General features: G+C 36.9%; 3 protein-coding genes across 3 annotated transcripts; 1 reads left to right on the top strand and 2 right to left on the bottom strand.

Annotated features, from left to right (window-relative positions):
* Positions 1 to 1,688: 1,688 nt before the first annotated feature.
* On the bottom strand, positions 1,689 to 2,716 carry LOC122084013. The gene has a single exon (XM_042651995.1). The coding sequence runs from the start codon at positions 2,480 to 2,482 to the stop codon at positions 1,952 to 1,954; it is 531 nt and encodes a 176-aa protein (XP_042507929.1). The 5' UTR covers positions 2,483 to 2,716; the 3' UTR covers positions 1,689 to 1,951.
* A 1,694-nt stretch (positions 2,717 to 4,410) lies between these two features.
* LOC122074157 lies at positions 4,411 to 6,202 on the top strand. The gene is made up of 3 exons (XM_042639020.1): positions 4,411 to 5,481; positions 5,633 to 5,710; positions 5,882 to 6,202. Exons 1-3 carry the CDS (start codon positions 4,684 to 4,686, stop codon positions 5,885 to 5,887), a joined length of 882 nt encoding a protein of 293 aa, XP_042494954.1. The 5' UTR covers positions 4,411 to 4,683; the 3' UTR covers positions 5,888 to 6,202.
* A 7,822-nt stretch (positions 6,203 to 14,024) lies between these two features.
* Positions 14,025 to 16,108, bottom strand: LOC122091097. The gene is made up of 2 exons (XM_042660960.1): positions 15,631 to 16,108; positions 14,025 to 15,406 (listed from the first exon to the last, which is right to left on the bottom strand). Exon 2 carries the CDS (start codon positions 15,380 to 15,382, stop codon positions 14,510 to 14,512), a length of 873 nt encoding a protein of 290 aa, XP_042516894.1. The 5' UTR covers positions 15,383 to 15,406; positions 15,631 to 16,108; the 3' UTR covers positions 14,025 to 14,509.
* Between the last annotated feature and the right edge of the window lie 469 nt (positions 16,109 to 16,577).

Genomic DNA, 16,577 nt, shown 5'->3' with positions numbered 1-16,577 from the left:
TTTTTTTAAGGCAAATCATTAGGGACATTTTTCCAAGCTCTCAAACGTAAATGGAGTACTAGTAGTTTGTCTCTTCAATATTAGACATTTCCCTCCTAACACTGAAACGGATGTAGCAAACTTATACAAATATAATTTCTATTGAATTTTAATTTTTTTCAGTAAAATTTTCATGTCACAATTATTTTTAGCAAATTAGGTTTTTACTAGGAAAACTAGGCCAAGTTTGGTAAAAAAATTAGAAATCTGGTCAAGAGTCATAAAGACTCATCTTGTATTAAAAAATGACAACACTGATACCAAATCATACCGAGTCTTGAAAGACCCGTTTGTTTTGTCTGAGTCACAACAAAATGGTCGATTCTTGTCAAAAGTTTAAGTCACATTTCTGAATAGTTTTGAACTAAAATATATTCTAATTATGTTAAATGTTCAATGACCGAAGCCTTGTGTATTGAATCTAGTGACCATTGAGTGTATACATATAAATATTAATTAAAAAAAATTTATTCATGATCATGACATCTCCAACTCAAGATCTTATCACTTTCATCCAATAGACAATGAATGATGAGCTTCATAAAAACATTTGAAGAACAAACACTTTTATTCTATCTTATCTCATTTAATTTATTTATTAATTATTTATTTGGACTGCTTGAGAAAAACTAGTATGAAAATAAGAGGGGGAAATTTGACATGACTCACCTGATTTTCTATGACTCGCTCCGATTCACTAGGATTTAAAGAGGATGAGTCGAGTCACAAAACCTGGCTTTCCGACAATGATCACAATAACTGATATATATATATATATATATTATATTAAGTTCCTTTCTTCTTTTCTATGCGTTGCATGGGTTCTTGCTACAATAAATGTTAAAAGAGGGTGGCTTGATTCATATATACTTTTTCTGAGATTCTAATTTTCTTTGAATTATATTAATTTTAATCTCTCTCTCTCTCTCTCTCTCTCTCTCTCTCTATTTTATTTCCTAATTACATATTGAGAATTAAATAATCCTATATTAACGAAAACTTGATGCTTTCTCATGATCCTATAATTTAAGGAAAGTTGAGTCTATATCTCATCTCTTCCCCTCGCACAGTACTCCCCCCCATAGTTAGCAAATTCGATTCAGGAATTATTCGGGCGGAGAATTATTCGGAATAATTCGATTGATTAATTTAAGGATTCGGTCAAAAAAGCGGTCAAAAAAGCTTATTGGGTTTTTTTTTTTTTAAATACTGTTTAAGTGGACCGAATAATTTGGTTTAATCCGATTCGGTCGGAATTATTCGCGTTTTATATTCACTTTTGAAAAAATCGTGAATTTTATCGAATTTTATTTTTAATTCGGATTCGGTCAGAATTTTTGATTAAATTCGAAAAAATTCGGTTAGGCCGAATAATTCGCGAATTACACGAATTATTCGGCCAAATTGATAACTAGGCTAATTCGCGAATTATTCAGCCGAATTGATAGCTAGGCTCCCCCCAGCAATCTCACTTTATTTACCCTTTCCGAGTCTCCTCTTCAAAACACATCTCCCTTCCCATGCTAACTAATTCCCATTTGCCTCACCTATCAAGAAAGCTCCCTTATGCCTTAACCCTCTCTTTCACACACACACACACACATTTAGTTTTTTTTATGCACAGGTGCAACACACAAGTTTTTTACAAGTTTTGTGGAATTTAAATCACTACTACTCTTCATTCACAATCTCAATCAGCAAATTTCTGAGACAATGAACTTGAAAGCACTTATCCAGTCCACTTATTGCTAGTGAAAAGAAAGACCTTTCACAGAACCAGAAGTAAAAAAATGGAAGAAAATAAAAGACCATCTCCACAGTCCCCAGAAAAATAATATATGTGGAGACTTCAGGGGGAAAAAAATCAAAATGAATAATCTTTGACTGAATAAATCCAAATGGGGTAAGTTCTTCAATTGCATCCCCTGTCCAACATTTCATTGTATTGCAAAACTGACTCCTGCATCTGCATTCTCATTTCTTCATAGAACCTCTGGATGAACATCTCTGCTCTCTGATCAACAGAGTCGTCTTCGCCATCCCAATCCAATGGCTCAGGCAATTCTTCTGCAGTACCATCAGAAATGATTGGTGGAGCTTCTAACGCAAAATCGTTTTCTCCATCTCCTTCATATTCTCCATCGACTCTTGAACCACCCGAACAACTGCAGAGGAAGAACAATGAATCAATATATCGGCCACGTCCTCTCTTCTTGAATGCATTTCTGTGATAGTGAATCAGAGGAGTATCTGAAGGAGAAAACTGATACTCTTCGATGTAAGCGTAGTTGTAGTACTTAAGAACCTTGAGTTTCTTCAACTCTCTCGTCTTCTTCAGGAAAACGAGCTTTGGGCAAGAGGGTTTTCCCATTTTCGCCATGAAAATAGGGATATTTAAGAGATTCAAAGCTCTTTCGAAAATTGGCGCTCTTTGCTTGGGCATATTTTCCTCTCCCTTTATGGAGCTCTGCTTCAGTTGTAGGAAAGGTATTTGAGAGAAAGGGGGGTGGGGGGTGGGAGAGAGGAGGTTAAAGCATTAATGGCTTCTCGGGGAATGGAATGTGAAGGGATTCTTGGGCTTGCAGGAGTTTTTATGAATGGGAAAAGTGTTTAGAAGTGCGTTGAGATCTGAATGGTGAGGAGCTGTAAAAAAGAAGAATGGTCGGTGTTGGCTTTGGAATTCCATTATTTTAATGGTTGTGAGCAGGTAGCCGTTACTCCATATCCCAAGTGGGGTTGTCTGTCTTTCTTTGTTTTGGAGCGAACAATTTAAATCCAGGCGGTAATGCCTAACGCTCCTCTTTTGGTAGACCAAAGTAGAGGTCTATAAAAGTCCAAGTCGTACATCTAAATTTCCACCACTCAAATAACACCATGATTTCAACTTCTAAGTATATAGGTAGATCTATCCAAAAAAAAAAAGTATATGGGTAGACAAATATGATACGATGTTGGAATAACTCAATTTTATAAATCGACTTATAAGGTGAGAGGATCCAATACCATATTGATCAACATCAATTTATATAGAAAATTAATATGGGATCAATCCTCATAAGCTGATATTGGATTATAATATACCACCATGCATGCTTCCAAACCCGATGTTCATGGCAATTCACTCTACATCAGTGCAATTCTTATACATATAATTCCTTCAAAACCTAAAGATCCAGCTGATGTACATTAAAAATCCTTTTTTTTTCCATCTCCTTAGATACAATCTGATCCATATTGATATCATATTGGTATCATTCTAATACCTATAAACCTTGGATGAGACCCATATAGGTTGATTTAATATGCGGAGTATAATTCTAATGGTGCACAGTTATTTGAATAAGAGAGGGGTTGCTGCAGGAGGGGGACCAATTGCAAAGAGCAATTTAGGAATTTTAAATTAGGAGAAAAGAAAGATGTGGAAACTTTCCTTTATGGGAATCAAAAAAGAAGTTTGGGATATAGAGTTCAAGTGTAGAGGAATAATAGAAAATTTTTACACCCCTACCTTTTATTTCCCTTTGCAACAAAACATATTGTTTAGTAGAGAACATGGGGTGAAATGTTTGAGGATTGGATCTCCCATATAGGGTGGATAATAAAGTGGTGAAAAATTACAATTACACCACCTCGGCATGGATCTTGTAAGCTCAAATGAGATGCATCTTTAACTAGACAAAAGAGGCCTCAGTTATGTCACTTGTAATACACAAGGCCTTCCTATTAGCTCCATATCTAATTAAATTGACATCCTTCTCAATAGCTCTTCAAGGCAAAACTATGGCTATGGGAACAGGATTGCTTCAAGATTTAAGGAGTTGAGCAGCTAGAGGTGCTACAAATAACAAATTTCTTGTTTTAGACCTTTAGAGGTGGAAGACATTATATATGATATCACATATTTAGCCACTTATTTCTGGTTATCAGGGAGAATAATAGCATGGCCAATTTTTTGGTTAGGAGGATCTTGTCTTGTGCATGTTGGATAAATTGACCCAATTCCGTTCCTTGATTATGAATTTTGTAATTTAGATACCTTGTTTTTTTTTTCTCACACAGTTTTGAATTAAAAAAAAAAATTACATCTACGAGATAATTTCCGAACGGTTGATCTTTCACTCTTTTCTGCCAATTTGTAGACAGTTATTTCCTGTCTATAAGAGCCATAGGGTAGAGTAAACGACAGCCACTAGTCAACCTAATGTTACAGGACTCATAAGTCATAACGTCCGAGTTGGGTTTTGTTAACCCTTTGCCCAAGGCCCAAGCCCTATACAAATAGAAGAACCAGAGGTGTGCGTACGTAGCGCCGACGCGTAATTTAGGAATGTGCGTTGCGAGGCATCCAAATAAAATCAACTTAAACGAGACGGAATCAAAAGCATTACCCGAACGTTAAAACCGCTCTCATCTTCTCTCTCTCTCTCTCCACATATATATGTATTTTTCCCGGCGATTTGAGCAACAAAGAAGTATTCCTTCTATCTTCGTCGTCTGTGAGGAACCAAACCCTCCCAATCTTGAATTCTTCAACTCTCCCCTGATTACATTCTCAGTCTGAGAAACTCCAATATTGATCCATCGGAGTTTTAGAGATACGAGCTTAAATCTGAGCTCTCCCGCTCAATCACTCACGCCCGATCAATGGTGTTTACGGAAGTTTCTGAAAGAGAGAGGCCGCACAAGTTCATGGCCATGGCTCCTGAAAGATCGAGGCCTCTCCATAATTTCGACATGCCTTGCTTGAGATGGGGGAATCAACGGGTTCTCAGATGCATGAAAGTGAATTCCAACGGAGAAATTTCCCCCTTCGACCGCAGATTATCGCCTTCTTCTGAAGCCGAATACGAAGATTTTATCGGCCGGAGAAGGGAATCGAATTCCACGAAGCAGGGATCTTCTAACGGCTTCGGAAAATCCAAGAAACTGCTTTCGCCGCCGATTGGAGCTTATGGAGAGAAATCAGAGATTGATGGTGATGTAGACGACGGGATTGAAGAGGTTAGGGAAAAACTCATGTCTGAACTCCGTACAGCTGCTAATAAGATTAATGTTGCGATTCCTGAGGAAGGCGAAGAAGATGAGTCGTTCGCTGCGGCGGCGAGGCCGTGGAATCTTAGAAAGAGAAGAGCAGCTTGTACGGCTCCCAATGATAACGGAAGAGGAGTAGGTGGTGGTAGTGGTCTAGCTGGGTGTTCGAACTCAAAGAATGAAGAGCGTCAGCAGAATACTTCTCCTCCGCGGAATGAAAATTCCACCATTAAATCGCTTCGGGTGAGGTTTTCGTCTCCTGCGCAAGGCAGCGTTGGGAAGAAGGAGATCCCTAAGTTCTCGATCCCACTTTCTCGGCAAGAGATAGAGGACGATTTTTTCTCCATGACGGGGGCAAGGCCACCTCGGAGGTCAAGGAAGAGGACTAGGAACGTACAGAAGCAACTCGAAGTAAGAAATTTTGTTTCCTTTTGATTGGTCTTAATTTTTCTGGTAGTGTTTCAGTTTCTTTTTCATTAATACATCTATGTAGGAAAGTTTAAATCTTTATTCTGTTTCCCACATATCCTAATTCTGGACCCTGGTTTGATGAACTTTGCAGACAACATTTCCTGGTTTATGGTTGTCAGAAATAACGCTGGATTCATACAAAGTACCTGATACTCCTGAACCTGGAAAGGTATTTGCTTGATTTTCTGTTATATTCTACTTCTTCTTCTTCCCTTTTCCTTTCTCATTCCACTGAATTTGTTTGGTTGATTCTTCACGTTCCACCTTTCCTTTGTATTTTGAATTGTTTCTCCAAATACTTGACCTGCTAAGATAATAATTTTTATCATGTTTTCTGCAGAGATAGAGATGATATGACCACAGTTCGTAGAAGTTTCATGATTTCCACTCATTGACAATCGCAGCATTATGATCTCAACTAGGTGTATAACACACCATTCTTCTGTAAATTGGGAATTTCATAAAAAATGTTGAATTTTCTAGTAACCTGCAGTGCAATTCCAGTTGCTGTTAGATACTAATTTGATTATCTTCATTGTTTCATCTTCCTGATTATCTTATTTGGTATAATCAAGAGTAGGTGGGTGTTGTTTCCTGTTGGGTAGAAAAGAGGAAAAACAAAATGCTATTGAGTTTGATGCGCTGAATTCACTTGCTTACATATTTTTGGTGGAACTGAATGAAATTATTAGTTCCTAATTGTTAAATTATTTGTTTTCATATCAAGCAAGAGAAAAAAAAATCAAAATCAAGGAATTTACTTTCAGAAGCTTCCTGTTATATGATGGTTTTAGATTTTTAATTTTTGGTTATCAGGTTCACTCATTTTGTGCTGAAATGGGAGAGTAAATACTACTGTGGGTAGTGGGTCCAAGACTTGATTAGGCTGCAATTAAGGTATATTGTTCCCCTTTATAGAAATAAATACAATGACTGCCTTTGGATTTGCAGAATTGGAAATACAGGGTATAGAGCTATTTAGATTGAGAATTAGTAACAGTTGAATTTCCTTGTGACCTTCCGTGCTACATCAATTGCTTCTCAATGCTAATTTCATTAACCATCATTATTGGTTCATCCTAATTATGAAGTAATGTAGTGCAGACAAGAATAGGTAGCTGTTGGTTGATAGAGATGGAAAGAGAATATTAGGTTCAATGTGCTGAGTGCACTTGCTTCATTTTTATTTTTTATTTTTTGGAGGGGGGGGGGTGTACTGAACACAATTATCAGTTTCATAATCGTGAAATAGATGTTTGCACTTCAAGCAGGGTGAAGGGATTGAGAAATTCATATTTGGAGGCTAACAAATATCAAATGGTTTCTTATCTTTCAGCTAGGGGGTTAATGCTAGTTGAAATGGGATCGGGTGTAGAATTAGTGAGGATACGGGAGCAAATGTTATTTTAGGTGTAGCTCTTGGGCTTGAGTATGCTGCAGAGGGGTATGCATATTTCCCCCCCATAGGTCAGAAATTCAGGTGTGTCGAATCTGTAGATTTGGATTTCTTTAGATTCTCAAATCTTTGTCTGGAACTTTGGCATTTGGATGTATTTATGAAATCTGAAAATGAAAATTTTGAATTCCCTTGTTTTGGTTTTATGGTTGGGTAGTCTGAAATCTTTGATAATTGGACTATGAGGATCCAATCACATATTTTCTTCATTGACATCAGTCCATCTTTACCAGTGAAAACCCATCCCACCAATGGTTGTTCTTTTTCAGTTTCTTAGGAAGACATATTTTAGCTTCATTTTTGAGCTTTAGACATTCCCAGCTTCAAATTTACATTACAATACACCTAGGAGTATAAGCCCATGCTGTCAGCATTTAAATTTTAAAGTTTCAGGGAGAAGAAGAAGAAGCAGTAGTAGCTTAGAAGGCCTAGAATTTGCACTGCAGATCATATTATCATAATAAGTGAAAGGATCCATATGATCAGCGCCTTACATGATAGAAGCCATGACCATTTGAGACCATTAATGATGCAGCCAGCCAACCTAGATTCCAAATTAGGAATCGAATATTATAGATCGGCTGCTTCACAGACCCAGATCTGAACAATTTTCCTGATAAAAAGGGGTTGAAATTTTTTGGTGATTTGTTGGTTACAGTAACCTGCATTGGGGAGAGAAAGAGAGAGAAAAGAGGTGTTATGGGACTGCACTGTGAACAGAACCCATGAATAATAGCTGAAGAAAACGAAGAGAGAGAAGAGAAGGTTAGGGGGAAGAGAGAATTCTTGGCTACACATCCAAATTCTATATTTTATTCCATTAACTATCATTAGGGGGTGGGTATATATTGATAACAAAACCAAAGGAAGTTTTCTAAATCGGTTCCAGATCCTCTCCTGGGCTGCGCAGAGAGGCTAAGACTCTTAGGTAGTTAGACTAAACTACTAAGGACTCTAAAATCCTTTATTTAAAAATATTGATGCCTAAGTCTTCTACATAACTTGGGCCCCACACAATTAATCGGAAAAAGGATTCCTTAATGACTAAAATTTAAAACAAACTACATCACGTAATGGAACTTTCTAAATGACACCTATAGGTGTATTTAGAACTTCGACTCCTAGTTGGAGTTGGTCATGTGTTAAAAGAAATCATTAAACGTCTTAGGAGTATAAAGGGGGTGCATGGACATACATGGTTAGATATGCCATTATCGGAAGGTTAAATGATTGAATTGGAGGCTGAATTTTGTTGTTTAACTAATCTAGAACATGCTACATCACTCTCTCCCACATGGCAGAGTGAGAGGTCATGGTTTGCAAAGCATTTGTCACTACGTGTTTTGACAAATTGGATGCTATCCAAATCACATTATATAACAATTAGATGAGTCTGAACTGTTGAAGGGGAACAAGACACCATTTATTAGTCAACTCTCAATTCTGTAGTCCTAAGTCAATCTTATGGCTCATCTTGTATGCATATTTTCCCCTTAGGCCCTGTTTAATTAGTGCGGAGGGTGGGTTGAAGTAGTTTGAGAGATAGATCCCAGATGTTGGTGGGGTGAATAGCAGGGGGAATAGTAGAGTGGTCAAAAGTTAGCATTTTCCCATCTCTGGAACTGTTTGGTTGCCATTTTCCAATGGGGCGGGATAATTTTTCAGAAGATGATAGTACCCTTACTTGTTCATTGAATTTCTTAGTATGCTTGTATTTTTCTTTAGAATTTTTCAAACATAATGCCATCATCTCACCACCCCTCATAGCATTTTCTTGCTCTCACTTTTTTGACTCTCGACCGGTCTAATCGGTCCAACCTGTCCATGTGGATGATATTTGGACTCAAACTATGATAGCTCTTGAAGCCAAACTTATAACCACATATATTAGGCCATGAGGAATTTTCCCCTCTTTTTTCCTGGGAGAGGTGAGTGTGTGGGTGGGGGAGCAAACCCACATGAAGGGGGAATTTATTGAACCTCATAGGGTGAAAACTTATTGCCCACTTAGAAAAAGAGTGGGCAATAATAACATTCTAGAATCTATTTACATGAATGCAGGAACAGAACTCAAAACAAGTCTGTAGGAGTTGAACATCCAAGACAATTGTGGAGATCTCAGACAGCCATTGTACCTCAGTATCATTAAGGTATCTAATAAAAACAGATATGTAAGTGCAGGGAAGGGCTCCTCTACTGCACACAAGAGGTAGCAGCTCAGATCCAATGCCCTAGGAGTGCCTCGAAGCTTGCACCTGTTTGTTGGGTTCTGTGACTAAGCGCTCCAAGGTGTTGGATCTGAGCTGCTGCCTCTTGTGCGCTAGAGGAGCCGGATCCAGAGGAGCCTCACCCAAAAAAGCAGAGCTTGGGCAAGAGGAGGTTAATATCTCCCTCTTTTTTTTTTTTTCTGTAGGAGGGAGTTAATATCTCAATAAATGGTACAATTCTTGATAGTTCGATCATCCTTCGATTGGACATGCGACCATTTTTGCCAATAAATATAGATTAGATTTATTTTTCTATACACATTTTATTTTTGTATTTATTTGGTAAATTCTATGGACATTTTATGAGTGGCTTGAAAAGTGGGCTAAATGATATGAAATGCGAAGCATCCATTCAAATTCCTCCTCTATACTTCATTAAAATCTCCCTTCAACTTTTTAGCTTAAACTATAAAACCACAAAAAAAAAAAAGCAACCCTAGTAAAATCACTAGAACAACTCCTTAAAATCATGAAATCTAGATATAAAATCAATAATCATGAATCCTGATTTGAACTTGTTGCTGGAGAACACAGTTGCTGGAGTTGCGATTCATCGGAATCAGGCTATCCAAGTTGATAATTGCTGGATTTGAAAGGGAAGGATGAGACGGAGGAGCCATCAAATTAAATCAAATGATTGTGGATAGCCAGCTAGAGATTCCATTATGGGCATGTAAACCAGATTACATTTTCCCATTTGTAAACAAATAATCTTCCACGTACAAAAATATTGAGGAAAGAGGAATTATTATTGTCGCAAAGGTCTATTATTTTTTCCATAGGTCGCAAAGCATCTTTGGTGGATAGAAAGGATATGGTCTAGATTTGCCTTGTGTCAAATTTTAGTCTAATTTAATAAAATACCATTTTTTTGTATTGTACACAGCTCACGTGTGTCCATGCATGTGTACTGGTACTTTAGATATTGCATTCTTGCACATTGTCAATTCTGGGAGGAATAGACGGTTTAGATTAGTAAAAAAAACTGTAAAAACATGTGATTTTTGAAAATATTACCATTACCACCTCCCATTGTTACATGGATAACTATCATTATAAAAAACGAAAAACTTAGTAGATCAAATATCTACAATATAGTAGATTTGATAGGATTCAAATTTTGTGAATAGGTAGGCTCCAAGTTTCCCAAATTAAATGTAAAACCTTAACTTAAATAGAGTTTGACAAGTGCAAAACAGAGGTTTGAAAAATTAGTAATATAGGAAAGTGCCATTATTTTTCAATATGATTGGAGAGTGCCATAGTAATGGTGCATACCAACACATGGATCGTACTTCGTATTTGATTGAATTAGGCTATGAAATTTTAATCTACAGTCCTTTCATTTGGTATAAGCGTATCAAAGCTAGGCTACCTGTGGACTGAATTTAGATTCCAACTTTGCTCCCTTAGCATCAAAATATTCTTTTACCGCCGCCGTCAGTTTTTTCTTATGGTCTATATGGGCAAGGTTGGGCTAAATATGCAAGCAATACCAAGTCCACCTCAATCAATATGGACTCAGTCAGTCTTTGGCCTAAATTCGGCCCAATGTACTGGCAACCATGAATTCAACCTAACTGGCTCATCCCAATATCCCATTTTTCTTCACAAGGGAGGGGTTAGGGTAGGCTGATTTCATCCATTCCCATAAGTCCCTTTGAAATAAAAAGGCACAGGCACCAAATGATGAAATCAATGGGGCTTAAACCAACAGACCACAGGATTCTTCTTAATAACCATCCTATGTTAGAAGCTGACATGAAAGGAGGGACTCAAAAGATTGTGCAGAACCAAGTCTTCCATGGGTTCCATATTTGGCTGCAAGCAATATGAAGGAAAAGGAAGTAAAACCGATTTTACAGAAGTTTTTACAGTTACAAGATTGACTTTGGAGTTTCTCGAAACATTATTAAATTGGGTTGTCCATCATATGAAACTACCCATGTTTGCCAAAGTTACAATTTATGAGAACCCATCCGCAAAGATTTAAAGGGCCTTGGTTTCTTCACAGGATCCAGGGCCTTATATAGCCCTATTATCCAAAACATGGCAAATCAGGTGGGTCCAAATTTTGCAGCTAGTATAGCCCAAGGTTCATTGTTCACTTTCAAGTTTTAGCCCAAAAAACAGTTATGTGGCAAAATTAGAGTGGATACACAATGCTACTGATTAGCTTATCAGCTTTCTGAACCTGATTCAGTATTTCATGGATATCTCATTTAATTATCTGACTTAATATCTACCAAGGATTATGATATCCAAATTTGAATATGATAAATCGACCATTTCCATTAATGCATAAATTTGATAAAAGGTTGGTTAGGTGCCTCGCCCAAATAAAATTGGCTATGTAGCTCATTTAATTTGAATTTATGATGTATTAAATGTCATTCTTAAAATTCAATTATTTATCCTCTCATGCCTGTCATGAATCATTTCAATAGTCTTGAGATTTTTCAATGTTTTATTTTCCGCTTGGAAAACTTTCATTTGCATTGAAATTTATGTGAGTGGGGGCTTAGGGTTTAATTGCTCACCAAATTTCAGCCCCATTTAACATGATAAATGGCAGAAATAGATGGCCAACCAGCCAAGCTTAGGTGGTTGGAACACCTAGCCAACCTTCGCCCTATAAGTATTAATAAAATTTAGATACGAAATAATACATAACTTTAAGAACATAACTAAGAAAATTTGTTAACTTTAAGAATACAACTAAGAAAATTTGATAACCCTCTTAAAGTTACCAGGTCTTTCTTTTTTTTTCTCTGCTAGAAAAGAAAAAATGCCCTTTTCTGGTTTTAAATCTGATGTTTTTAAAATCTATTAAAAAAATAATATTTTTGTAAATTTATTGAAAACAAATGAATGACTAAAAATATATGAAGAAAAATCAATACATATGGAGAGGCATATGAGTGAATTTAATTATGAAAACCGACAAATGAAAATCTAATAACTTATAATTCTATTTATTTGTTACCAAAAAAAAATCTATTTATACCATGGATTTAGTTTTTGATTTTGTTCTAGAGACAATTTGGATCAGTATTGGAGAAGATCGGTCTGTATCTATCATTTTTACCCTTTATTTTTCAGAAAAATATTTTTTTTATTATCTTACTCCTTAAATGATATGGATAATCAATTATACCAATGTGATATGGCCGAATCCAATACTGATACTAAAAACCATGATTTATACACATAAGAGGAGTTAATACATCATCCTTCCATGTAGTCTTCCTAAAGTTCCTATCAAAATTTAAGATAGGTTTGAATAGATAGATATTTTCATTAGGGTGTGTCAGTGATTCAGTATTATGTCTTTTAAAGAAAGTGAGAGAAGGAGACTGTCTATTAGAGTTGGAGGGCCACTGCAGCAGGCAGGCAGATAGTACTATTTGTCTCCTTAGGCACGTTTCATTCTGATACTAAGACCTGACTGGTATAATTCACTGCAAGCAGAGGCAGTCAGTCGAGTTGGTCCATCCTATTTGGAGTAGACAACCACAACACACACAAAGGGGTTTTGAAATATCTAAATAGAATAAACATCCAAACAGTAAAAAAATCTCTCAATTTAGGAACCAAGAGACTGTCAAAATCCATGGGCTTTGTATTGGAAGTCACGTTTCCAAATCAAAACGTCCACTCAATTAAGATCAGCAGATTAGAAATTTCAAGAGCGTACGTAGTAGGTAAACAATTCGCATTAAAATTTGTCTAATGAATAAGAGACCCAAAATTGAAAATTTTCACCCCCAAAATATAATATTGAAGGAGTCAAATTTCATATTTTATAGCATATATAAGTAAGTTTGGTAAAAACTTGTTAATTGAGTTTTTGCTTCTAAAAAGTACAAAATAGATAATAAAGATCCAAGATGAGGATAACAGATTATTTATTTACAATCCATTCGTTCACTCGTCTCGGTTACCCCGTCGACAACTATACTTATATTTGTAAATGGAATTAATATAAACATGCAACGATGGTCATAGATCATTTCAATAGTAGGCTGATAGTAAACAACTCAACTACTGCGACTAGAGAGTGGTGTTCAATTAGTCAGGATGGATATACTTCCTTGTCAAAAACTCACTTTTTTGATTATATCGTGATGCATATAATGCCTTATCAAAACCGATATTAAATCCCTGCCACAACAAACTACTGTTATATGTTTCACCATTTGGTTAATTTGGGTAATTGAATAAATGAAGGATTCACAATTATCTATTTAGTTTGATCCATAATTTGTTACCAGCTTACGCAATGAGGGTATAAGGTTGGTTGTCAATTCATTGTCTCTCAATGATAGCTTAAACCAATATCAAAGAAAAAAGATGATTGAAACTTGAAATCATAAATTTGGGATGGATCTCTTTTCTTATGCAATGAAATAAGATCAATGGGGGCCATGATATGTACACAAATAGTCTTATAAACAAAGGTTTGAAGAATCCAAGGAAAGCCCCTTTTTGAGTTGATTAGTGGGGTAGCTAAACTAATACAAACAACCAGCTTTATTGCAGATATTTAGGCAAAAAACAGAAGGCCCTCTACCGTTGATTTCTTTCTTTCTTTTCTAGAAACTATAACCACTCCTTTTGGTTTATTATTAGAAACAAATTCTTTGTCTTAACTTTTTTTTTTTTTTTTAAGACATAGCCTTAACTTCACAAGACAACAAAGAACACCCAAGATTTTAAGGGTCTCATATCTAGCTTATTAGAGTAGAGAAAACAGAAAATAAGGAACCAATTCCAAATCAAAGTATATACATTTAAACAAAAGAACCCAAATGTGTATTTTCATGTAAAAAGGAAAATTTTCTTCCAAAAGATGAAGAGATTCAAGCAGTAATAATGGGATAACCATGAAAGGAGGATACCTGCTGGTTCTGTCCCCTAAACCTCTGACATGTGGATGCACGTTATCTTCTTCTTCTTCTTCTTCTTTTACTGTTTAGTCTATTTCACTGCAAAGCCCACTCTTCAGAACCCAAAGCAATTCTATTCATCATTTTGATTGTAACATAACCCAAAAATCCATTAAAAAGAAAATGATACTTCAAAGTTCAAACTCTGTAATCGTTCCTCCCATAATTCCATTCAAATTCATAAGTTGGTCACAGTAATTCATGAAGAATGTTGGTGGTGTATTGAATGAAAACCAAGAGAAATCTGCAAATGTTGAACCAATTCTTTACATAAAGAGAGGAGAGGATAAAGCAGATCATTTCTTCTTATTCTTATCCTTCCCACCGCAGAAAAAGGAACCCAAACCGAACAAACTTGCAGTTCCCTTGGCAATATAGGGAGGAGGAATATTGAGAACAGGACTGATTCGGACACCATTACCGTAAGACCCGCTATTCTTCTTCAGTGGAGGCTTCTGAGACTGAGACGAAGACGAAGAAAAAGAAGACGACTTTGCAGGTGTGGGAGTAGGAGGTTTATGTGAGTGTTTTTGAGTATCCTTCAACAATGGTTGTCGTTTGGGATTTGTTGATGAACCTGTTGAATTGCTTCGAGATAGAAGTGGTAGGGAGCAAATCAAGCTGCGTCTTTGCCCGTTCCCGGCATTAAGACTACTGCTTCGCTTGAACCGCCAGAATGATTTCGAGGAGGCCTTATCCTCTGATTCATTACTCATCGCCATGATTTCCTTCAAGCTCTCTTTCTTCGAATCGTCAGTTTTTGTACTCGTCTTCAACATCGTTGTTGTCGTCGTCGTCGTCGTAGTAGTATCAGTAGGAGAGGGGGGAGGAAACAGAGGTAGAGGTAGAGGCAGAGGCGGAAGAGGAGGAAGCTTAGCATGACGGGTTTGTTTCGAAGGAAGAACTATCTGTATTTTCTCCCTAATTTCACAAGGAAGGATTTTTCCGTCAAAGAAAAGCTCATCAGCAGAAAATGGTGGTTCTTGCTCAAAGCTTGCGCTAACGCCGAAATCAAAATCGAAACTGGAATCCAAAAGAGACCCATCTGATCGATGACAGTATTCTTCGACGGGGACGACATCTGAGTGGCGTAGATCATGAGAAAACGAAATTCTGGGACTCATCCCCAGACCAGAGCTGTCGGAGGCCGAGCAGAGATCGATCGCCATATCTTTGATGTTCTTCTTTGGACACTGGGTTGGGAGGGTAGTCAATTAAGTTAATTGGAGATCGTTGAAATCGCACATACTTGGAACAGAACAAGAACAGAAAGCCGCGAAAAAAGTTGGAATTTAAAGGATGAGCGGCATTGAAGGCTGTGAGGCTCCTTGAGTCAACAAATAGGTGCTGAGGTCGTTTGAAATTGGGACAAGAAGGGACAGAAATTAAAGAAACAAAAAAGAAAAGGAAAACGTACCTTTAGATTGCTTTGAAAATAAATCTCTTTTGAGAGAGATTCGATTGTCAGATTATATATCTCTCTTTCTTCTTTCTTTCTTTTCTTCTTTGCGAATCGAAAGAAGCAGTCGAAGCTTTTATTTTTCCCCTACCGATTTAGACTATTATAATTCAAAGAGGGTAAAAAACGAAGAAGAAAGGTGATTAAAACAAAGCACCGAAAGGCAACAAAAAGAACCCCTTTTTGCAGAGGAAGAGAATGAGAGAAGGGAAACTTCTGTGGAAGCAGAAGCAATTTTGAAGATAGAAGATGGAAGTTGGAAAATGGAAGAAGGAAGAAGAGGACGAGCACAGACTGCAAGAGAGAGAGATATAAGAAGGAAGGTCTGTCTCTGAGAAGAGGAAGGATCAGAACTTAGAAGAATAAACTAAGGAATATAATGAAGTTGGCGGTAGTAGTACCGTTTCCCCGTTGTCTCAAAACTCGAACTCAACTCATTCTCTAATTAGCGTGGATCGAGTATTAATCCATATTGTATATTTGTATGTGTATCGGCTAATATGTACGAATGACTCATATATGCTAAAAGTCGCGGTACGTGCGGACAATTAATTTGGCAGAACGTTTTTTCATAAATAGCCATCGATTTAACCATGTTCAATCTAGATCGTTGAAAAGATTCCCTTTTGTTTTAACTATGACCGACCGACTGTGATGGTGACAACGGGGTCATCTTCTTCGAAAATTCGAAAACAAATCCCAACTCCTCCAAAGTCCAAACACTATCCCGATTCCCAATTCATCCTTGTTGCTACTTGAGCATCATCCGTTGGATTTCCGCTAGTCTATGGATTTGCTCTAGGGAAACACACAGGAGGGTTAAAAACATTTGCTTGTCACCTTCTCAATCACTTACTAGTTATTACCATCTCCTCTCTATTTGTTGTAGAGACTCGAATTCTTTA

The sequence above is a fragment of the Macadamia integrifolia genome, chromosome 1 (genome assembly GCF_013358625.1).
Source record: "Macadamia integrifolia cultivar HAES 741 chromosome 1, SCU_Mint_v3, whole genome shotgun sequence".
Lineage (NCBI taxonomy): Eukaryota > Viridiplantae > Streptophyta > Magnoliopsida > Proteales > Proteaceae > Macadamia > Macadamia integrifolia.
Note: the sequence above shows the minus strand (reverse complement) of the source record. Positions and strands in the feature narration are given on the sequence as shown.